The sequence below is a fragment of the Squalius cephalus genome, assembly GCF_949319135.1.
Source record: "Squalius cephalus genome assembly, chromosome: 5".
In the NCBI taxonomy this organism is placed as follows: Eukaryota; Metazoa; Chordata; class Actinopteri; order Cypriniformes; family Leuciscidae; genus Squalius; species Squalius cephalus.
This window is the reverse complement of record NC_137126.1, coordinates 46,201,361-46,226,691: the sequence shown is the minus strand read 5'-3', so window position 1 is coordinate 46,226,691 and position 25,331 is coordinate 46,201,361. Positions and strand designations below refer to the sequence as shown.

Here is a 25,331-nt window from a genome sequence, read left to right as displayed (position 1 = left end):
TAATTGATCAAAAAACAGTAATATTGTGAAATATTATTACCATTTAAAATTTTAGAATGATTTTTGAATGATCATGTGACACTGAAGACTGGAGTAAGGATGCTGAGAATTCAGCTTTGATCAAAGTAAATTACATTTTAATATATATTCACATAGAAAATAGTTATTTTTGATGGTAATAATATTTTACAATGTTACCGTAAAAGCAGGTTTGATGAGCATATGATACTTCTATCAAAAACATTAAAAAATAGTAATGTTTCCGAGAGAGAGAGAGAGAGAGAGAGAGAGAGAGAGAGAGAGACTGCGTTTCAGTGCTCAGTCGACGGATTAACTCCTGAACATTAGGTAGGTAACATAACAGGTTAAGTGACTCGCAGTCACTGACGTCTCCAGTTCCTAATTAATATTCATGAACTTCAGAGTATTTGTAATTGGCGTCCAGGCAACGCGCCGACGCGCTCTAGTGACTGAAAGACGCTTCACTGCTCTCTCAGTGTGTTACATTAGTTAATTAAACGTTTCATGTACAGTATAAATAATTAATCAACATGTATGATCGAGCTCCCAGGGTCACACATGTGACATTAAGCAGCACCACGTCTGAAATTGGACCAGGATCTTATAATATCAGCAGGTCTCTGTCCGACAAAAACAGTAAGTTTCATTTTGACGTGAAATAAAGTCATTTTAAGACCTTTGGCCGTTCGCATAAACTGCTTAGACTAGTCTTAAAAGTTACTCATCTAAATTTTGGTCATAACTTCTTAAAATCAGTTACATAAAAAGATTTGAATCGGTAAAGTAATATGGAAATGAACCCTTTGGTTAACTGCTAGTTGGTCAAACTAGCTCTTAAGGGATAGTTCACCCAAAATTTTAAATTATGTCATCATTTACTCACCCTCAAGATGTTCCAAACCTGTATGATTTTCTTTCTTCTGCTAAACACAAAATAAGATATTTTGAAGAATATGGGTAACCAAACAGTTGATGGACCCCATTGGCTTCCATAGTAAGAAAAAAAAAAAAAAAATACTATGGAAGTCAATGGGGTCCAATCAACTGTTCGATTACCGACATTCTTCAAAATATCTTCTTTTCGGTTAAAAAAAAACCTCATACAGGTTTAGCACAACTTGAGGGTGAGTAAATGATGACAGAATTTTCATTTTTGGGTGAACTATCCCTTTGAGACACAGTCTTAAACATAGTGGCTAAGTGTATGCAAAATTGACCATGGTTTTACTACACATAAATAAAATAAAAACATGGTAACCACAAATTAACCATGTTTTTGCTAAACTAACCCATAGTTTAACCATGGTATTTGTAGTAAAACTGTGTTTATACAAATATATATATATGGTTACTACACTTTTACTATAATAAAACCATGGTTCATTTTCATAAGGCAGTTCTAAACCCTACCGAGAAGTATAGATATTACATAAAAAGGTTATTCATTGGTTCTTTGCAGACCTCTCTTCTTTCCCAGGCCTGTTTTCTCTGTATAGTTTCTTGGGTTTCTATAGTATTGATGTTAAATCACAGGTTCTTCAGACCTCCATATTGTTTAATGTAAAGTGCCAGAATATAGCTGAGTTTTCTAAAGAGCTAGACTAGAGAATAAATAAAAGGTTCTGGCATTAGGTTGTGCAACCTTTTTTAGTTATTTTTTAAACCTTTTTTTAATAGTTTAGACACCTGTGATCAATCTACTAGGCTATTGGATTTGTATAGTAGTAGTAATACCAATATAATAATAATTGTCATTATTATTTGTAAGAGTTATTGTTGATATACTTCTAGATTCGTATGCCCCCTTCCTCTCGCTGTCCATTAGAGAGACTGGGTTCCTGGGGACGGGCAGTGGTCTCCTCTCTCCTGGACCAGGACAGTATAACTGTGGCATTACCAGGGTATGTTATGGTTTTAATATCACTGTGCAATCAGTTAACATGTCAGTGACAAGTGCAAAATAACTGGAATATTGCAGAATCATGTTTTGGGAGGAAACAGTCTTCAGAATCGTTCCAAGCGGTTTGATGACGTGGTGTCAGATGTGCCGGGGCCGGGAGCGTACAACGTTACGAACAATGTGTCCCCTTCAGAGAACAGAACAACCAATCCAGACAAGAGTCTGAAGGTGAGACGTTAGTTTGGATTATCATATGAACTATAATTTAGTTTTATTGTTATGAGTTATGAAGATCATATCAAGTGTTGTTATTATGGCAAGACAAATTTACTTAGATTTCATACAAAGGTGAATCTCACACAAGAAATGTCCAGGTCATATTTTAACCCCAAATCAAAAGAAAAATAACAAATGATATTTTGCATAAAGATAATAAAGCCTGTTTGTAGGATCATTGCATCCTTTTGAATTGTGTCATTTTAACACCACTTATGCACATTTACCAAAATATAGACAGTGTGTTAATAATAAAAATAAAATAAAAAGATAAGATGATATTTTAATGAGTATTTTATGCAGATATCAAGGTATATCCAAAGGGTTTGTGTGTGTGTGTGTGTGTGTGTGTGTGTGTGTGTGTTAAAAATATATAAAAAATAAAATTTGGTGAATTACACAGAGTATTTCCAAAGAAATGTGTTGGCCGTATTTCAACCAAAAATCTAAGGAAAAATAACAAATAATATTTTGCATAAAGATAATGAAGCCTGTTTGTAGGATCATTGCATCTTTTAAATTGTGTCATTTTCACACCAATTACGCACATTTATCAACAATATTTGGACAAAGTGTTCGATAAAACCACACGATTTAGTTAAAGATCAAATGAGATTTTATGAGCAATTAGGTAACACTTTATTTTAAGGTGACGTAGTTACACGTTACTTCATGTACTTACTATAGTAATAACAGTAACTAACCCTAAACCAAACCCTGACCCTAACCCTAACTATATAGTAAGTACATGTAGTTAATTATTATTATTCAGTACTTATATGAGTACTTACAATGTAACTACGTCACCTTAAAATAAAGTATAACCAGCGATTAATGTAGATATCCAGGGAAATCCAAACATTTCTCATACTTTCCCCCTGCAGTTGTAATGAATCTCAATCTGTTAAGGGTAACTGTCACCAAAATTGAACCTAGGCTATTTTTGTTAATCTACCCGAGTCAAACATTCATGTAAAAGCATAATTAGAATGGAAACAACACTTTTAAGATTTACCGTATTTTCATTTTCGGTCAAATTGCCTTTTGAATGGGAGTGCTAGGGGCACGACTATGATAGCATCAAAATCACTATTTTTAAAACACTAAGAAGGCTCGACACAACATGAAACTGTGCTGGAAGTATCACCAGGGGCTCTACACATGAACTCCAGCATTGAGAACATTGTTTGTGTACACAGAGTTTACTAAAAAGAAAGGTTTTGTACGACTCACTTTATCAGTTAGTGTTTCCGGTGGCTGGAATTTTGTCAGTCAAAAGTAGTCGATATCCGAATGCAACGTAACATGAGGAGTGTAAAGACGGAAAGCTCCTAAAGCTTGTTTCCATATAAATTCACAGATAATTTTATCATTTTTATCAAGTTATCATGTTTTATCAAGTTATCATGCTTTTCATTGAAATTACAAGTTCATGACATTTCCTCATATGGAGTCAGTTCATTACGTTGCATTCGGAGATCGACTACTTTTGACTGACAAAATTCCAGCCACCGGAAACATTAACTGATAAAGTGAGTCGTACAAAACCTTTCTTTTTAGTAAACTCTGTGTACACAAACAATGTTCTCAATGCTGGAGTTCATGTGTAGAGCCCCTGGTGATACTTCAAGCACAGTTTCATGTTGTGTCGAGCCTTCTTAGTGTTTTAAAAATAGCGATTTTGATGCTATCATAGAAGTGCCCCATGCACTCCCATTCAAAAGGCAATTTGACCTAAAACGAAAATACGGTCAAACTTAAAAGTGGTGTTTCCATTCTAATTATGCTTTTAAACGAAAGTTTGTCTCGGGTAGATTAACAAAAATAGCCTAGGTTCCATTTTGGCGAGAGTTACCCTTTAATGCTGATTTGCATTTTTGAGTAAATGTCTTTACGATGCTTGCAGACCGTCCATAAAGTGATGAAGATGGTGCTGAATCCTGATGCTCCATCCATCCCGTCTCCCGCTCAGGCGTTTGGATATGAAGAGGATGCTCAAGGTGTCCTACACAGACACAAACCCCCCACCAGAGACCAGACCCTCGGCCCGGCCTTCTACAACCCCTTACCGGTCAGACAGATTCCCAGCAGCATGTGTAAATGGATGTGCACTCAGTCATGAAAAAGATACAGGTCTAATGGTGCGGTTTGAGTGTGTGTGTGAGGTCAGATGTGTCCATTAACAGAAGACCGTCTAATGCCCCTCCGCTCTGCATCATTAGTGCTGAGGCTGTTTCCATTACTAATGATCGCTGCATTATTTTAAAAAGTCACAAAGTGCAGCACTCATCCATTTTACTGTCAGGACCGAAAACCCTGGGTAATTATTCTTTACGTTATATTTCAATATTCACTTACAATAATGCAGCAGATGCTGGACTCAGCTTTAATCAAATCATCTTTCATTGGCCATTGAGCTGCCAACTTCCTCTAGAGGGGGAAGAACCCTGTATCAAAGCACAGGGCCATCCGTCATGGTGCATCTCTGTTTCTCTCGCTCGGCTCTGGGGTTGCTAGTTGATTACGCATTTTCCACCCATTTTTAGCTGTTTTTGAAGATTAAAATGGTCATATTCTACACATATTCTAGCATTTTATGTTGTTTCACTTGCATCGGCTTTGTTTCAAGACCATAGTGTACGTGACAGTGAGTTTCATCAACCATCTCTATCAAGGTTTTATTATCAGTGCATAGCAGTGATACTGAAAATTTGGCTGATAGTGATATATATTATGATTTATTATGACTAATAGCCAGTGGTATGGCTGATTTACATTATATTTATATACAATATAATGACGCGAAGCGGAGGGGTCTTGACAGCCTGAAGGGCTTGTTATTCGCTATAACGACCGCCTCTCTATACATTATCCCGCTTATTACATGGCTACCTACAAAATAAATAAATCATTTGCCACGAAATATTGATTTAAAAAGGAGTTTATTGATTTTAAAACGATTGTATTGCTTCCGCCAAAGAAAATAGTCCGTTCCGCGTCCATAGCAACGCGCTGTTTTTCATGGCAACGGTCTGTTATACTTTGCAGCGGTCTGTTATCAAGAAATAACAGACCGCATTCTACATTGGAATTCAGCCCAGCCATGTAATAAATATAAATAACAAATTTTTCTTAAATATATATGCATGTGTGTGTATTTATATATAGAAAATAATTATACTCCATACACACACATATATTATGTAAACACAAACAATTTTGGATGCGATTAATCGCGATTAATCGTTTGACAGCCCTAATATATATATATATATATACATACAATTATTTTACCAACATGTTATTTTATACATATTTAAACCCCCCCCACACATGATTATTTCATGGTTCTGATTTCTGAATGATCTTGGTTTATTTGCAGCTTAGTTTCAATAAATGGACTTTGAATGCTAAAGTATGCTCTATGACGTTTGACCATCAAAACATAAATCTGCATAATTATGTCCAGTGAAAATGCTGATAATTGTAAACTAATATTTGACCTCAGATATATATATATATATATATGTTTTGCAGGAGGAGCTGTCATCCTTTCAGAAGTATAAAGGTGTGCAGTTTGGGAAGATGTCAGGCCGGAGAGAGCAGGTAAAGGGCGAAGACGAACCTGGGCCAGGACAGTATGAACTACAGGAGTGAGTTTGATTGATTTGCTCTCAACACAACATCGTTTGCATTGTTTTTCAAAAATGTATTCTGAAGCATCTGGACCTTGTTTGTCATATGTAGATGCTTCAGAATAAATGTCACATGGTCTCAGCCTCAGACGGCACACCCACAGTCTGTTCGCTGACCGTCTGATGAATACTGCACACAAAACTCGAAAACACTTCCTTGATCTATTAAAATCTAATCTGCATGACTGACTTTTCTGCAAATTATAGAAGTCAGTGCTGCAGGGGTGACATATTTTTGTAGGCCAACCTGGAAGTCAGCATCACCCTGGTTCCCTCGACAAAAAACGAATACTATTTTTCTACGGGATTTTGGAATATTGCAGAAAATAAGCTCTGTGATCAACAAAAGTTACTGATTCGTACACATATTGTCCATCATGATAATCTTCACAAATACAATTTTCTATTGAATTTTGAATCCTAAATACAATCGGCAGAAGTAAAAAGCTAAACGTAGGCTATAAACAAACTACACCAGGTTCACATGACTTCAACATCACCATCACTTACGCTGAATGCAGGAGTAAACGGGGTCTAAAACGTTTTGAGCTTGTCCACTTTCCACCAATACCTGTCAGAGCAGAAACGAAAGTTTTCCTGTCGTCTCCGGGCACGTTCATATGTAAATTGCGTGAGATTATTTCGCCTATTAGTTTGAAAGATCTGAATAAACCCATACATTTACCCGCCCACAGACCCTCCCCTCAAAGAAATCAGGACAGAAGTGTTTGAAAGTGGACAAAAGAGACGGATTAAAACACCAGGTGTAAACGGGACTGTCTCTCCCTCATCTACTCATAATCCGATCGAACAAAACGCATCAGGTGTAAACAGGACCTTAATGTCCCATTTAGACTCTTGTTAGCAACCATCTTTTTCAAGATTATATTTTATGTCAGAATAAAATGTGAAAAAATCTTGAGCTTGTGTTCACCACAGACCTTTTTTTCCAGGCATTTAACCAAAAACCCATTAAAAAAACCCATTGACTTCAGGCTGATGGAACTGCTAAAATTCCTCGTTTCATGGTTTTGGCCTACAGAAATACAGCATCCCTTCAGCACTCTTTGGTGTTTCCTTTGATTTTGTGCATCCCTGTGTGTGTTTGTGTGTGTACCAGTGATCACACTGTCCACTATGAGAATGTGAATCTCACGCGAGAGCAGAAAGGCCGTTCAGAGCTGGTCGTCCCTCGATACCATGAGCTGGTGACTCTGCAGGAGGAGAAGAAGGTTAAAACCTCATTATATCTTTTTGTCCCTGTTCTATACGTGTAGCTATTTTTGGATCACTTGTACTGGACTTTTTTTCTTTTTAAGACATTTGACGGCAATGAAGCTGCAAGTTAAAGTTAAATGTAAATTAAAGCTAATTTAAAAAATATAAAATCAATAAATAATACAATTAAAATAAATAGGTAAATAAAAAATTGGCCTAACATAAATAAATAATGTGATTAAAATAAAATATACTGTGTATATTATACTAATGACAGCTCCTCCTGCAATACATATATATATTTGAGGTCAAATATTAGTTATATATATATATATATATATACAATTATTTTACCAACATATTATTTTATACATATTTAAACCCCCCCACACACACGATTATTTCATGGTTCTGAATGATCTTGGTTTATTTGCAGCTTAGTTTCAATAAATGGACTTTGAATGCTAAAGTATGCTCTATGATGTTTGACCATCAAAACATAAATCTGCATAATTATGTCCAGTGAAAATGCTGATAATTGTAAACTAATATTTGACCTCAGATATATATATATATATATATATATATATATATATATATATATATATATATATATATATATATATATATATATGTTTTGCAGGAGGAGCTGTCATCCTTTCAGAAGTAAATTAAAGCTAATTTAAAAAATATAAAATCAATAAATAATACAATTAAAATAAATTGGTAAATAAAAAAAATTGGCCTAACATAAATAAATAATGTGATTAAAATAAAAATATTAGTTATTATTCTATTAAATATATATAAAAACAAAACATATTTTGGTTAATATAAATAAAATATATATTTTTTAAATAAATAATAAATTATTAATAATATTTCAATAATATATCAATAATATTTATTGTAATTTAACAGAAACTCATTTTTTGATTTATAATATTTATATAATGTATAAATTGGGTGTTTTTAAAAGATAGATGCTTTTTAAATGTTAGGATGGGGTCCCTCACACAAGGATGATCGTATTTGGGGGTCCGTGGCATCTGAAAGATTGAAAACCCCTGTTTTAACACTGGCGTGTGTAATGTAGAACATGTAGAAGTTGTGTCTTGCCTGTAGAGGGCACTATTGCAGCAAGACTTGAGCTCAAGGTTAGATGCATTTCTGCATGGATGATTTTCTGTTGTGCTGCAAATAAGCTTTCTTTTTCTTTTTGTGTGCATCTCTGTGTGTGTTTGTATTTATAGGGTGTCCCAGGTCCAGGGCATTACCACATAAAGAGTCAGTTTGAGACGCCCAGTAAACCACATGGTCCTGTGCTGAGCCCAGCCTTCCTGTCTAAAGCTCAGGCAACAACACACTGCATTATTTTTATACATTCATAAGGGACAACGTACATCCGGCTGGATTTTATCGCAAAATACACTCTGACAGGGTGATCAGGACCCCGACTTGTATCACCCTTGAAGTATTTTCTTTGTGATAACATCCAGCTGTGTGTACATTATACCGCTTATTACAAGGCTACTCTCCACATAAATAAAAAATATGGATTTGAGTTTATTAGCTCACTATTATTTCACAGATTTCACCAAATAAATAATGACAGGGACATGAAATATTGATTTGAGAAGAAACCATACTTGTTTATTATCTCATAATCTATTACATTTCATTCTAGCAACAAAACACTTCAACAATATTATCGTAGGCCTACTATTAGTACTGAAGTCCTCCTTTATAGTCGATAACTGAGGCATTAGATGCCACCAGCATGTCCATGGTGTGATACGAGAAACATGAGAGAAGGAAGAGCGGTCACTGTACAGTGTTGCAATTGACGATGATCATTATCGGGGAATAACTGACCTCGAAATTACTTCATTGACCAATCAGAATCAAGCATTTCAGAGAGCCGTGTAATAAGTTCTAATAACAGCTGCCCTGGATTAGTCGCATGAAATCAAAATGGACCTTATTGACTTGCCTAATACATGTTTCTGGTCTTGTGCACAATTCATCAGAGCACATTATAGTCTTCATTATCTTTTAGTAAAATGTAATCGACTCACAGAAGTAAAATGGGTTGTGAATGCCGCCCTGTGTCGATTTTCATCTGATCTCAGTATTGTGCTGGTTCTCGCAGCGGTTCAGTCCGGTCAAGGATGAAACGCCCCCTGTAGGAGCGTACGAAGATCCGCGCTGTGCTCTGGAGATCCTGAAGAAAGACAGAAGGGTGAAGAAGAATCCTTTTGGCCTGACAGCTGCACGCTTCCTGCCAGAAAACAGATCGAAAGCTACGCCAGGTTTGTGCCGGTGTGTTTTGTTCTGTGTGGATGTGAATCTGGGCCACATTCTGAATGCAGAATGTCTTGTATCAGTGGGGTTCAGTCAGAGGTCAGATTTGGACTGTGCTTGCTAGAGGGAAAAACATGAGGTTGGCAAAGTTAGCACTAGATTTCATACTGCTAAACAAATGCTTTACAACAGCAGCCAATCAGATTTCAAGCCACTCTTAAAACAACCAATCAGATTCTATGCCACTTTAAAGGAGACATATCATGCTTTTAAATCGTTCCTTTTTACATATAAATCATACATTTGTAGTCTATATAAAGCGGAACTGCAATGCTTGGGTCTGAATTCCTCATTATTATAGCTCCACAGGGCCCTTTTCTACCCCTTTTCTGATGTGCATCTGAGAGCAACTCGTTTTGGTGCGGTCTCTTTAAACACAATTGAGACACTTCATACCCCGCCCCCTCTCCAGGATGCAGAGGTGACACTCGGTTCAACTCCACCCCGTTCGGCCATTTTTGTAGTTTGATAGCAGAGATACGATTATCTAGCGGCACAGAAACTTTTTATTCACACGTTATTCAACGGAAGACTTGTCCAGCCAGCCTTACATGTTCGAGCCAGAGTCGGAGCCGGAGCGAGATGAAAATGAAGACGACGAACCTGCAGAACAACGTCTTCATATGGATGTATTGCAATGGTGTGTTACTGTATTTACACATGAAACTTTGGTCTTCCGACCTTTTACCACCGTGTCGATTTATTTTGATTAATATGTGCGAGGGAGAGAGAGCAAGACAGCGTCTAGTTTGGAGACGGTGTCTTGTTTACACTTTCGCCTGGCTCCGAAGAGAGAGAGAGTGCGTGCGCGCGACCGGGTCTCTCTCTCTCTGCTCGTTCTTTCAGTTAAACATGCGCCCTGTCACAAGCGCAGCTGTTCATCTACATTAGACGGTGTAATGAAGCGTGTGGGTTACTACATCCAACAACCGAACATTTTAACTTACCCTCTCGTAACTTCTGCATCTTTTAGCTTGGACTACAAAATCACAGCGAGAAATAACAATGGCGGATTGCTCGAAGTGTTGGGCTGGAAGTCAATGTCCTTATTTGGCAGTTCCGCTGCAAATACTGAGACGTAATAGTTCACAAAACGTCATAGATAACAGAAAAATCGGAACAGGTTGAAAAATAAGGCCAAAACAGAATATAAAGATATCAACGAAGCACCTGAAGAGAATAATTTCAACTTTTCTGTACTTCTAAACACTCCAAATATACAACAAAATGCATTTAAGGGCTAAAAAAGTGGATTTAGCATGATATGTCCCCTTTAAGACACTCAAGATGCATTCTGTCTTATCTTGCATACTGCCTGTCCTTAAAGCTACACTGTGTAGGATTTTCTCCCATCTAGCGGTGAAATTGTTTATGACTACCAACTGAATATTACTTTCTAGCCCCTCCCATTCCGAGGGCGTTTTAACTTCTACGGTGGCCGTATTATTATTTTTTATTATTTCAAATCTGCCGGCAGTCGCGAGTAATCTCCCCCTCGCATTCGTCACGGCGCCACTGAGTGTAAAAAAGCGAAGGGTGAAGCTTCAATTTCCAGGTATGTCCCTCTTAGGCTAATGTATTTTCAAGATGGAGGCGCAACATGGCTACCACCATTCGAGCGACTCGCTCGTATGTATTCTAAATGGCAGATTCTACGCTTACGAGAATACTTGATTAGTTGGTAGAAGTAATTACACATTAATGAGCACATATCATTTTGAAAGAACAAAGTGTTTTTTTGCTAAGAATCAACGTACAAAATTACACAGTGCAGCTTTAACAGTGTGCAAGATGCTAAATCATAGTACGTTGAAAATGTTATGCCAAAGGTGCCTGGATAGTGTACAATTCTGTGTCAAGGTGGTCTTAAAATGCTATTTTATGAAAACATTTCATTGAGGAGTTTCAATTAAATTTTCTTTAGCTGTAATTAGGGCTGGGCGATTTAAATCGTGAGATTGTTATGCGCATGTCGTCAGTAAAGCCGGTTCCTTGATTAGTAGTAAATCGCCATCACCTGCTTTCAGATGGAGCGGCATTTACTACAAAGAACCGTAGTTCACTGACAAGCTGAGCCATATCGCATTAATTATCGCTGGCGATACGTCCGTGATTTTAATGCGATATGGCTCAGCTTGTCAGTTAACTACGGCTCTTTGTAGTAAATTCCGCTCCATCTGAAAGCAGGTGATGGCGATTTACTACTAATCAAGGAACCGGCTTTACTGACGACATGCGCATAACAATATCACGATTTAAATCGCCCAGCCCTAGCTGTAATTATATTTAAAGTGGTCGAAGTCAAGTCACATTTATTTTTATAGCACTTTATACAATCGAAATATAGCAGCTTCACAATAATAAACAGGAAAGTTGCAGAATTATGATGTAAACTTTATCAAATAAGAGACAGAAGTGCAATGAACTACACTGTAAAAAGCGGTAAACTGCAACTGTTCCTTAAAAAGCTATTTGTACCTGATTTAATCTATTTTTTATATATATATTAATATATTTAGGTTGATTTCCAGCAATATTTAATAATATTTGACTTTAATAAAACCAGTTAATTTACATGATCAGTTCGATGTGATGGTGCCAAATCAGTTTTCTTTATCAGTAACACAACTATTTTTAGCAAGCAATTTAACTTAAATTTTAGCAGGTTGAAATATTTTTGTATATTTATACTTCTGTTATCATAAACAAAAGCAAACCACATGGACCGCATAAGTGTCACACTGGCGTGTGTGGTGTAGGTATGATGCGAAGACTAAGATAAAAGTGAACAGACTTTATTTACCGAAAGAGAACTACACCAAACTGAACATAAGCATTAACAAGAACCGACCAATGAGAACAAAAACACAGGCATATATATATATATATATATATATATATATATATATATATATATATATATATATATATATATATATATATATATATACACATATAAAACAAAGATGATTGGATTAGCACAGGTGATACAAATTAGGGAATTTATGAGTAACCATAGAAACAAACTACAATGCAATGAGTAACCTAGGAGACAAACAAGTGGCGGGAAACTGAGAACAAAGGAGACCGGTTACTGTAGATAAACATACTAAGAGTCCACAAGGGTGAAACTAAGAATAATCGTGAAAGTAAGTACACTACCATTCAATCAATAAGATTTTTAAAAAACAAATTAATATTTTTTTTCAGCAAGGATGCATTAAATTTATCAAAAGTGACAGTATTCATAATGTTACAAAATATTTCTATTTCAAATAAATTGTTTTCTTTTGAACTTATTAAAATATTTTAAAATTGATAATCAGAAATGTTTCTTGAGCAGCAAATTAGCATATTATAATTTCTGAAGGATCATGTGACACTGAAGACTGGAGTAATGATGCTGAAAATCCAGCTTTGATCACAGGAATAAATTACATTTGAACACATATTCAAATAGAAAACAGTTATTTTAAATTGTAATAATATTTCACAATATTACAGTTTTTACTGTATTTTTGATCAAGTAGATGCAGCCGTGGTGAGCAGAAGAGACGTCTCTCAAAAACAGTAAAAAATCTTACCAACCCCAAACGTTTGAACGGTAGTGTATGTAAATTAGGCAAAGCCACAACCATCAATATTAAACGAACCTAGTTAGTAGAACTCCAATAGTAACTAAATGTCTTACTCGTGCATGTATTTGCTGATTTGCTGAATAAAGTCGACATCTTTATTGATCCTGGAACAACATTCCAATCAACCAATCAGATTTGAGGGACAAGTTTAGAGTTTATGTCAAGTTTAGGCTTACAACCAGGATTCAGTGCTTCTACACCAGTGTTATTCGCCGGTTTAGGGTTAGGACTACATTTTCAGACCGGACAACATAATATGTTGACCCAGGAACTCGTCTAACTCGGGCAAGATCAGGACGTGCTGTATTTTTTCTAGGTCCCGGTGCCTATAACGTGTTTGATTATGGCCTGGCTCAGGAGAGTTTGAAGAAAGCCTGTCTGAAGAGCAGAAGGAAGGGCGCCTTTGGCTCTGTTGCACCACGCCGCCCTTTCCTCCCCAGCAAAGAGAAGATGAGCACCCCGGGGCCGGCTCAGTACAAGGTGAGCAGTTCTTCAACCCAGAAAGTGTGCACTCATTGTCTATTGTGCACTAATCTGCCAGCGCCCTTGGGAGCTTATTCAGACTTTTCAGGGGGCTTCATCCAACGAATCGAATAAATCTTTCATAAATCCCCTTGAACTAAATATTTCTCAGCATTCACTAAATGTCAGTTTTGCCTGGAGTCTACATACTAGAGCCTATCCTTTCAAATTTTACCATGAAAACCGTTGTTTCTGCCAAAATACCGCAGTTTCTGTATTCCATGGCAAACATCACTATTAATTACTGTTGCTTATTCTCAGGGTGAGGGATTTGAATGAAGAATCAATCATTCATGCTACAGACGTGAATGCAACCTTGATTTGCTTGTTGGCTTATTGAGAAGTGTGCTTTTACTTTTTTTAAGTGATGAGACTTTTCCCTTGTGGATGATAAAATGGACAAAAGCATACACACTTACACTGTGGTTACCATGGTACATATTTGTAAGAGTAACATATTCAATTTTATAACACTATGTATTGTGGCCGGCAAATCCCTCCCTCCCTGTGAAGTATTTCACAGGAAACTTGGGACATTGACTTTTGTGGGAACCATGACACATTTTCTTTGATGAATAAAAAGGTTCAAAAGATCAGCATTCACTAGAAATAGAAATCTTTTTTAAGATTATAAATGTATTTTCTGTCACTTTTGATCAATTTGATGCATCCATGCATAATAAAAGTATTAATTTCTTTAAAAACAATCTTACTGACCCCAAACTTTTGAACAGTAATGTACATTAAGTGCAGTATGCACACACAGATGCCAAAATGTGCACTAGGCAAACAGAGCACACTGTGGGGGATACTTTATCCCACAATGCAATGCACTTGATTACAATTGCTAATGTAACAACAACCACAAATCTCCCTCTTGATTCATTGTATATGGTGTCAAAAGGCATTTTTACACAACATTGGACTACACAGGCAAAATAACCACTTCAGTTTTGTTTCAATTTAGTGACATTTTATAAAAACAGAATGCTGTATACAGTACGTATTGTGTAAAAAGGTAGTATTTCATTCTGAACATAACCTGCAGTCTGAGATGAGGACCTGGCGCATCTTATCTCTGGCGTCAGGACAGTGGAGATTATGATTTTTCATTATAAGTTGAACCAGAGAGGAGATTTTTTTCTGTCAACAGAGATCACACAGGCACCTCGGAGCTGCTAAAATACACCAGCACATAATTAAAAGAAATAGTTCACCCAAAAGCGAAAGATCTGTCATCATTTATTCACCTTCATGTTGTTCTAAACTAATTTAATTCATTTTCTTCTGTGGAGGAGATGTTTTGGACTATTTCTATCCTGCTTTTTTCATACAATATAAGTAGACCGTGATCAGCAGCTTTCATGCAGGTATTATAAACATATGAAAACCTAGTGAGTCCTTGTGCGTCTAATTATAAGAAAAACAGGCTCAAATTTGAGTAATTATTTGAATTTCATTAATATGAATCTGTCATTACAGTATTACGTCAATATTTGACTGCAATAAATTGTCTTTCTTTTGTGTTTGCTGCAGGTGGAGCCGACAAATGAAGCGTTATATAAGAAACAGAGTACAGCTGCTTTTAAATCTGCCACTAACAGACTTGTGGGTTCACTGTTCGCCAAAGTAAGACACACACACAACACTGAATTTTAATCTTTAGACTGCCACTGCGAAGATAAATCACAAGTGAGATCTCTTTAATATATAAAGTGTTTTTCCTGGATAGCAGTGACATGAAATGGAGAGAAGATTTTACAACTATTTTAATAGGACTTTCACTAAGTCTCATGCTTCTCAGATGTTTCTCCTAAGAATAAAACCCCAGTTATTTCACATGAATCCCCTCTAACATATCAGAAGAGATCTCATTAGCCGCTTTTCCACTGTCTGGCTGGTGTGAGCCAGGGCTAACAGCGTGCCGGGCTGGGACTATAGCCTCGGACCTCAAGCACCGAGGCCGAAATCAAGTTGCGTTTCCAACTAAAACCCTAAAATCCGTTCTTAACACGCCTCCATAGAACGACATAACACAACCCCACCGTTTCACCAGCTGACTGAAAACTAGCTAGATCGCAAAATGAGCATGACAGAAGCAAACGTTTGGTCTTTAATTAAAGTCTTAAGATTCCAGCATCCATTTTTGATCAATGTTTTACAATAAAAAATGTAACAGTGAAAATAATTTATTAATTTGTGTCAAGAGTGCACATCAATCATGCTGAATCAAACTGATATTTACCAGTTCAAATCAAAAGAGAGCACATACCTATTCAGTCGCACCTGCTTTCCAATTATTTGCGATCACAGGAATGCACAAAACAACTCCATTAAGGTTTTTAAGTCCAAAGGCTTACACATTTAGAAAAATATTGGTCAAATATCATACTATCATACTATACTGTTATCCTTTCAGCCACAGCAACAGAGGGAGCTCACAGACAGAAAACATGAGATACGAGTTAACCAGAGTGCATGTTTTTAACATATGCGGATGCATTAGTCCGGTATCAACAAAGGCACAGGGAAGAGACAAATAAACATGAAACGTGGTGTTATGAATATGCAAATGAGCCCCTCCTCCACTCACTCACACCAGCTCAGAGATCCACTCGTTGACGATCACACGTTGATCTGATTGGTTACAAGGTAGTTTGTGACGTCAGAAACACCAGCGATTTCAAAGCGTGTTTTTGAGACTGTCTTTGGTTCACTGCAGTTTTAAGGAGAAAATACTCAGCAATGGTGTCGACTTATGAATTTGCTCATGATTTGTCTTAAAGCATATTAAAAACACCGCATAGACATATAAAAAACATTAAAAGCTTGATTTAAATGACTATAAATGTTGAAGTCAGCTGGTCGCCTGATATAATAACATGGGAAATAAGCAGCAGTGTTGTAAACTCTGCCTTTGTTCATGACCACTCCCATACCTGTCAACCCTCCCGTTTTTCCCGGGATTCTCCCGTATTTTACCTTGCTATCCCTCTATCATCCCGTTTAAATATTTTCCCGTATTTTTAATCTTTCTATAAAAAAATAATCCCACTGGCCGCAAACCAGTTAAGCGGAAATCCCGCCCTGCAGCTAATTTCATTGGTTAAGGTTACAATGACGGGTAGGTTTAGGGATCAGTGTTTGGTGTAGGCAGTCAGTACTGTGATTCATATGACCAATAAAATCTTTAGAATCAGCTAAAGATTCTCAGCCTATTCCACCCCCAACCCCCCCCCCCCCCCCCCCCCCCACCCCACCCCGTATTTTCCCTTAAAATTTCCCTTATTTTCAAATCCCAATGTTGACAGCAGGTATGCACTCCTCAAGCCCCAGTTGGCCCGCTTTGGACCAAGGTGTTGGGCAAAACCCCTGGCCGTTGACCCCAGGGAAGCCCCGATGAGGCTTGATCAAGCCTCGGAAGTGACAGTGGAAGCACGACTGGCCCCTAGCATGCACTGGCACGCTTGCTTTTGGGCCGACAGTGGAAACACGGCTCATGCTGTGCTCAGATTTACCAAGATAATAAAATCTCTCAGAACAAATTATCTAAGCTGCTCCACATTTTGTTTAGCTCTACACTCAATTACACTTTTATTTCGATAGTCCACTTTAGCTTGTGATAGTTAGTTGACGTGTTGTTGTAAAGTTACTTATAGTAAGTAGAACATCTAAAATCGAAATATTAAATGTCAACTATTGACTCATATGTGAACCTGGATCACAAAACCAGTCTCAAGTCGCACGGGTATATTTGTGGCAATAGCCAACAATACATTATATGGGTCAAAATTATCCATTTTTCTTTTATGCCAAAAATCATTAGGATATTAAGTAAAGATCATGTTCCATGAAGATATTTTGTAAATTTCCTACCGTAAATATATAAAACATTTATTTTTGTGAGTGAATGCAGCACAATCGCCAACATAAATGAACAACTTTAAAGGAGATTTTCTCAATGTTTCGATTTTTTTGCACCCTCAGATTCCAGTTTTTCAAATAGTTGTATCTCGGCCAAATATTGTCCTATCATAACAAACCATACATCAATGGAAAGCTTATTTATTCAGCTTTCAGATGATGTATAAATCTCAATTTCCAAAAAATGACCCATGTGACTGGTTTTGTGGTCCAGGGTCACATATGTCTGTTTTTAGGAGGTAGGCAATTTCTTTTATAAACTGTTTTTGTTATACTGGTTGAAACTCTCTTAACTTCCCGAGAGCAATCAATAATAGAAGTGGTCTAAATATTAAAACATGTTTACGTTCATTATTATTGTGATGTTATGAGCTTTGAGACATGAGGTAATTTACCCTGATCTCTCATGACGCTTTGCAGACTCTGCTGTGTGCGTTCATGTGTTTTGGAGACGCTCTGAAGGGAGAGTGGGATCTCATGCTTTCAAAACTAGCTTGCTATTGCTAGCCTCTCTATGTTTAAATGAAACTTGTTTTGAGCTGTGAAAGAGCAAAGTCTCAGGGCGTTTTCAGCTCCATGATGTTTAATGACAGGGATTGATGTGTCAGCTTATTATTCAGAGTCAAACACAGCCTGTTCTGGAAGTTTAGATTTGTGTGTGTGTGTGTATTTGTATAAGCTTGAATTCAATGGGAAAGCCCTGATATTTGTTTGGCTCCATGGAGAGTTTAGATTAAATCCTGTCCATATCTAAAATCAGTAATTATACTATGCAAGATATGAGAACGCAGAAGTGTCCGTATGTTTGGAGTGTGTATCATAGAGAGTGTTTGAGTCAGACGCTCTGATGCAGATGCTGCAAATATATTATTATGAGCTCAGCACCTCGCCTCACGTCTGCTCCGCTCCGTTATTGGACACGTGTCTGCTCACAATACACACAGCCGTCTGCAGGAGTCTCACCAAATCTCATTTCAACCCAAAATCAAAAGAAAGAAAGAAAACATTTTGGGCCCTATCATACACCAGGTGCAATGAAGTGCCAAACGCGACGCAAGTGTGTTTTGCTAGTTTCAGCCCGACGCAGTTATCATTTTCACGTCTGCGCCACATTGTTTAAATAGCAAATGCATTTGCACCCATTTGTGCGCCCATGGGGTGCTAGTCTGAAAACGAGGTGTGTTCTAGCGCATTGTTGGCGCGTTGCTATTTTGAGGCAACAGAAATAGACTGAGCCATTGACCAACTGAAACCTGGTCTGAAAATAGCGCAATATTTTTTTCGTTATTTAAAGAGCGCGTCAGTAATATGAGCCTATAGGCAGGTCACAATGCGCATACACTCTGCTTATTACACAAACATAACAAATATTAAAAATAAAAGTATTAAAAAATGTAAAAGATTCATATTGTGTTCATTAAAGCACCCTACACACCGGGACGAATATCGGCGCGCGTTATTCGCCAGCGTTTTTCAACGCGTTTTTTGTGTTCACACCCAAGCGATTTACGCTGACGATGAGCCGAGTGAACATGCAAATTCATTCCCTGACATTAGATGGCGCTTAATGTAAAACAGAAATACCCCGGTACACAAGGTGCAATACCACTCCATAACAGTTCTCTTTTATCAAGATTTTTGTAGTCACTGTCGCGTTTGTCATATAGTTCTTTATGTTCCGACACCAACGAGACCAGCAGCTCTACAATCATCTTGCCTTGCATCTTCCTCGTCTCATTTCTTCCCGGCAGTGTAGACGCTACTTGGCGTATATCTTCTTCGCCGTTACGTATGTGTGCTCGGCAAGACCGTTTTGTGTTTGAGCGCCCCCAAGTTGTGTTTTACTGTAACTTCAGAAGCTCCAGACACGTGAGCAAAAGCGCCAATCCCATTGGTTGGATAGTTTTTGACGCGGCTCGTCAAACCCAAAAAACGAACCCGAGGCGTTTTTTTTAAAAATGACGCTTTTACGCGTGGCGTTTTTCGCGTCGGTGTGCACACTCACATTGGCGCCCTTTGTTTAGTCACGAGGCGTTAAACGTCGGCGAATATCGCACGCGAAATTCGTCCCGGTGTGAACAGGCCTTAAGGTATGGTGGAATCCGGCTTGCCCCGTAGATGGTCACGCTTTAACCTCGCGCACGAGCAGATCCGTTTGCTCTCTGGAGACGCGTTCAGTCTTTCCGCTTGCAAATTCCGTCATGTAACGAGCGAATCCGCCATGGAGCGAGCGCAACTGGCTTTTAAAGGGAATGGGAGATGAGACTCTGGTTGGTTTATTTCACGTTACACCCAAAACACACCCATTACTCATTATGAGAATAGGGACAACCCTTTTAGACCATGCGCTGGGTGCGCTGACCATTTTACCCGTCATTAAACTAGCAAAAGTGGATCCGGACACGCTCTAAGTGCAGTTGCGCCCTGCGCTTTAGACCACACGCTTGGATCGTTAAAATAGGGCCCTTTATGTCACGTGACAAAAATGAAGCTTCATTTTAGCACCATTATGATGTTTTGCATTATGGCATTATTTTCATGACATTTTCATTAAATTACCTTGATGCATCTGTTTTTTATTTATTTTTTATTTTTTTATTCTTCATGATTTTTAACTGTTGTTTCGTTTTATTTATAATAATTTTTAATAGTTGAAGGAATGACTTTAAAAAGCAAAATGAAACTGAAAAGATTTGCAACAGGGTAATGGACTGTTTTTTCACTGTATTGAATTCAAATGTAGAATGTAAATAATGTATCTTTTTTCTGCATGACAGTCCTAGTGAAAAATAAATATACCAAAATATATTTGAAATGCATTTATTTTATGCTAAGTACACTACAAATACATTTACATATTTATGCACTTAATATAAATACCCTTCAATTGTACTTATGGTCTACTAAATTGATATACTTAAACTAATTTTGTACTTAATGTACTTTAGTTTTCCAGAAATAGTGCTGAAGTCCAATTAAAGATATACTGAAGTATATTTGATTGTGCTAAAATGGAATTATTGCAAGTATACTTTAGATACACTTTGAATATCTTGCATTTAAAGACTGATATTATCTGATTATACTATCCTTACTCTGATATTAAAACAAATTTTAGGCTTAATATTAAGAAATGTGCATTATGCAATAAAGTACTCCAAATAAAGTTTAATTATAATAGTTATATCAGTAAGTCTCAACTGATATGTCAGTAAATATGTTAAAGGATTTGTAGTATACTTGTTTTTATAGTATACATGTATTTTAAATATATTTTGGTATAGTTTTTTTGGTTACTCTTTATTTTAAGGTGTTAAATTGTTACAGTGTAATTATATATTTAAGTACTGAGTAATATTAATTAACTACATGTACTTACTATAGGGTTAGGGTACGATTAGGATTTGGTTGAGGGTTAGTTGCATGTAATTATGCATAATTTACTGTTATTACTATGGTAAGTACATGTAACATATGTAACAAGGACACTGTAAAATAAAGTGTTACCGGTTTTGTTTTTTTTCACTAGAGATGAATGGAAATTTGGAACTTTGTGTTTAATTGTCATGACAATAATGTCAAAATACAAAACATCTTCCCAAAAATAGTCTTGTTCTTGACAGGTTTGGTGAGATTTATCATCTAGATGTTTCTCTCTCTCACTCTTTCTCTCTCTCTCTGCATCTGTCCAGCTTACAGATGTGCAATTGCACATATAGCTGGTTAGTATTACAATATGCAAGTGTTACATATACAAATGTCTAAATAACTAGAATGATCTGTCAGAAATAGGGGTACAGTAGGAGTCCATTTCCGTCCCCCAAGGTACAATCTACACTAACGTACCCCATAGGGCTTATTATTGGACTAGGTACTAGGTTAAAGGTTAAGGTACAATATTGTACCCTTGAGGGTACAGCCCCAGTGACAAGCCATTGTACACCTAAAGGTACAAGTATGTACTTTATTTTCTGAGAGTACAGCTTAATTTAGCATGTTAGTGGTTAACACAACTAAAATAATTGAATTGAATAAAAAACCCACAATAATACTTTGCAATAATGCTCCTCCAGCTCGCACACACACATACGACCCCCTGGCTCATTTGTACCTGCTGTAAATCCATTGTGCAGATGATGTTTATGATGCTGTGGTTAGATATTAGATTGCTCTTGGCAGGATACTCCTCCGCCAGGCTCGTATAACGTGAGCGAATCTTTCGAGAAGACTCACAGTCTCCATCGCTACAGCAAGCCACGGAGTGAGAAAGCACGCAAGCGACAGAGCTGTTTCCTATCTGCCGCCGCCAGAGATCCTTCCTTCCTACAATACGACCCTGAAATACCAGGTGACTTACGCTTACTTGATCTCTATGAACAGCATTTGAGGCCTGCTGTCGATTACTGTCCATTACTCCTTCAGTTTGTACAAATAAACAAGACAGTGTATATTGGAAGTCCATGTGGCTAAACATTCGAGAGTAGGAAGCGGCATTAGTAATCAGGAAGTCTCTTAATTATTCATTAATATGAAGTATCACATAAATAAACTGTAGATCTAGTTCTGTCTTTCAGTTTCAGTTTTAATGAGCTTTATTGGCATAACAAAACTGTACATTTGGAAATGGTTTCAGGTTACACTTTATTTTAAGGTGTCATTGTTACAGTGTAATTATATATTTAAGTACTGAGTAATATTAATTAACTACATGTACTTACTATAGGGTTAGGGTAGGATTAGGATTTGGTTGAGGGTTAGTTGCATGTAATTATGCATAATTGACTGTTATTACAATGGTAAGTACATGTAACGTATTAAGGACACTGTAACTGTACAATTATAATAAAGTGACAACAATAAATTTAAATATCAGTAATGCATAGTATGAATTACTATATATATATATATATACTATCAGTAACACAAAAAAATATATAGGTATTTATACATATATATACTGTAACGTATTCTGATGTGAAATTTATGACTTTTTAGAGGCAGGTTGTCACATTTATTTTTATTTATTTTTTAAATTTGTTTAAAAGCAGAAATGCAAAGCTTGTATTTTGTTGTTGCATTATAATTTAACATTTCTTTAAAAGTTATTTAAAGCATCCTTAATTTGGGACTAATGGTGTAGGCCTGGGAACTTGCTTTATCAACATAACGCTAGAATTTGCTCCATGTAAACAGTGTTTTTGGGGAGTTATGTTCAAGTGTTCCAGCTAAACTACGTGTTATTTGTGGTTTTGTAGGTCCTGCTCATTATAGTCCAGATGTTAAGTCTGACCCTCAACTTGCGCTGATGGTCTCAAAAGAAGATCGCTTTAAAAGCCCTAAAGACATGACACCTGGACCCACAGCATATGAGGTATGTACCTCATATATTTATTAGAAGTGTCTATATATGAAGCATGTATATGTGTGTTTATATAGTATATATTTATAACACAGCACAAATGTCTAACCAGCCAATCACATGGCAGCAACTCCGACATGGTCAAGACGATCTTCTTGAGTTCAAACTGAGCATCAGAATAGGGAAGAAAGGTGATTTTAGTGACTTTGAACGTGTCATGGTTGTTTGTGCCAGACGGGCTGGTCTGAGTATTTCAGAAACTGCTGATCTACTGGGATTTTCACACACAATCATCTCTAGGGTTTACAGAGAATGATCAGAAAAAGAGAAATATGCTCCAGTGAGCATCAGCTCTGTGGGTGAAAATGTCTTGTTGATGTCAGAGGTCAGAGAACGACCAGACTGATTCAGCTGATAGAAAGACAACAGTAACTCAAATAAACATTCATTACAACCGAGATACAGTCAGAAGAGTCACTAAACTCAAACGACTCCAGTCACCAGATCTCAGTCCAGTAGAGCAGATTTGGGATGTGGAGGAACGAGAGATTCACATCATGGATATTCAGATCCGACAAATCTGCAGTAACTGTGTGATGCTGTCATGACAATATGGACCAAAATCTCTGAGGAATGTTTCCAGAACCTTGATGAATCTGTGCCATGAAGAATATAATAACTGTGTATATATACTGTATAATATAGTATTTAGTTTTAAATAAATAACTCTAGTACACCAATTCACTATGGTGTGTGTGTGTGTGTGTGTGTTTGTGTGTGTGTGTGTGTGTGTGTGTGTGTGTGTGTGTGTGTGTGTGTGTGTGTGTGTGTGTGTGTGTGTGTGTGTGTGTGTGTGTGTGTGTGTGTGTGTGTGTGTGTGTGTGTGTTGTAGTTGAGTCCAGTCATCATGGACACCGTTCTGAAAGGCACCTTTAATGTGACGCTCCATGATCCTTTGGTGTCCAGCACGAAGTCTTTATCTTCACGCAAGTCTTTGAGAAAACCCCCTGCCCACAGCAGTGCCTAACTCAGGTCAAAGGTCAGTGACCCCTCACACTATATATTTCACACTTATTATGGAGGTTTATTTTCAGTAATAAAGCCATTCTTGAGGTTTTCAGAGGTCTACTCTACTCGGGAAAGAGAAAAGACGACTCTCTGCTGTCTGTCTTATTAAAACGAACCGCTCTGTTACACACACGCACACACACACACACACACACACACACAGATACACCATAGGATCAGCATGAGCTCTGATATTATATTCCCTCTGAATGGCTGATTGATCTCTTAAAACCAAAGATGCTCAAATAAAACATTCAATGTATTTTCTGATTTACACACACTAATGAGATGATTCATTCATTAACGGCATTGCTCGGTCTGCTCACTGCATGACGGATAACACGAGATCTGGCTTTTTTAGCATGCTTTATTGGTTTGACATACTTTTTTGTAATGCAAAAGCATTAGCTCACCTGAAAATATGTTCGTTGCTCAGAGATTGTTCATTTTTTGCTAAGGAGGAGATCATTGACATAAAGTGTACGAGTAAAACCATAAACTGAATGTGGATGGAAGCCCAAATCATTTGCTTTTGGGAGAATTTGATGAATGTTGATCACAGACTTTGACTTTAATTAGCAATTACATAAATGATGTATTACTTATTGATGTATAGAGATATAAAAGAGATCTCATTTGTGTTTTTGTCTTTTCTGTCCTATTGATGTGTACACTAAAACAAGTATTTTTCGAATTTGTGCATAAAACAAAGATTATTGGAGTGTGTTTTACAAGAAAATACTATTTCAGTCTTTCTAAATGTCACATTTCATTTAATGAGTTACTTGGCATTTCTTTGCAATTACTTTATTAGCAATTTCTGAGTGAAAATTGTTTCAAATTAAGCCCTACATAATGAAGTCATTACATTTTAGCACAAAATAAAATAATATAATTAACATATAAATAACAGATTACAGTGAACTATTTAAGATTTGAACAAAAATGAAAGTAATTTAGAAGTCTCTTAATTAGAACAATTCCAAAAGTCTGTCTTTAATATGCTTTTTTTTGCCATAGCAAAACTGTACATTTGACAAAGTGTTTATACAATCTCATTGTACACACAGCATTGGCACAGTAAAATAAATTAAAAGTACAAGGTAATATTACTAAAAAAATATTTTTAGGAAGTTTGGATCAGTCTTCCTTGCATGCAATTTTAATATTTTGTTCTTCTGTATCATGTCTTACGGTTTCCTTCTGTATTCTAATTTCTTTTTCAGGTCATACACTTTCAAAAAGACCTCGGCTAAGCCTCTCCTATTAAACACATGCTTCCCAGGAGTTCCTGTCTCTCACACACACACACACACACACACACACACACACACACACACACACAC

At 36.9% G+C, this 25,331-nt stretch overlaps 1 protein-coding gene across 2 annotated transcripts; it reads left to right on the top strand.

Annotated features, from left to right (window-relative positions):
* Positions 1 to 449: 449 nt before the first annotated feature.
* stpg2 (sperm-tail PG-rich repeat containing 2) lies at positions 450 to 25,331 on the top strand. 2 transcript variants are annotated; one of them, XM_079872484.1, is made up of 14 exons: positions 450 to 657; positions 1,813 to 1,922; positions 2,000 to 2,149; positions 4,104 to 4,268; positions 5,735 to 5,850; positions 7,013 to 7,124; positions 8,364 to 8,465; positions 9,263 to 9,422; positions 13,429 to 13,592; positions 15,171 to 15,263; positions 21,738 to 21,906; positions 22,814 to 22,929; positions 23,810 to 23,956; positions 25,212 to 25,331. In XM_079872484.1, the coding sequence occupies exons 1-13, from the start codon at positions 552 to 554 to the stop codon at positions 23,942 to 23,944; spliced, it is 1,698 nt and encodes a 565-aa protein (XP_079728610.1). In that variant the 5' UTR covers positions 450 to 551; the 3' UTR covers positions 23,945 to 23,956; positions 25,212 to 25,331. The 2 variants fall into 2 exon arrangements, with proteins under 2 accessions (XP_079728610.1, XP_079728611.1); XM_079872485.1 differs by lacking the exon at positions 15,171 to 15,263.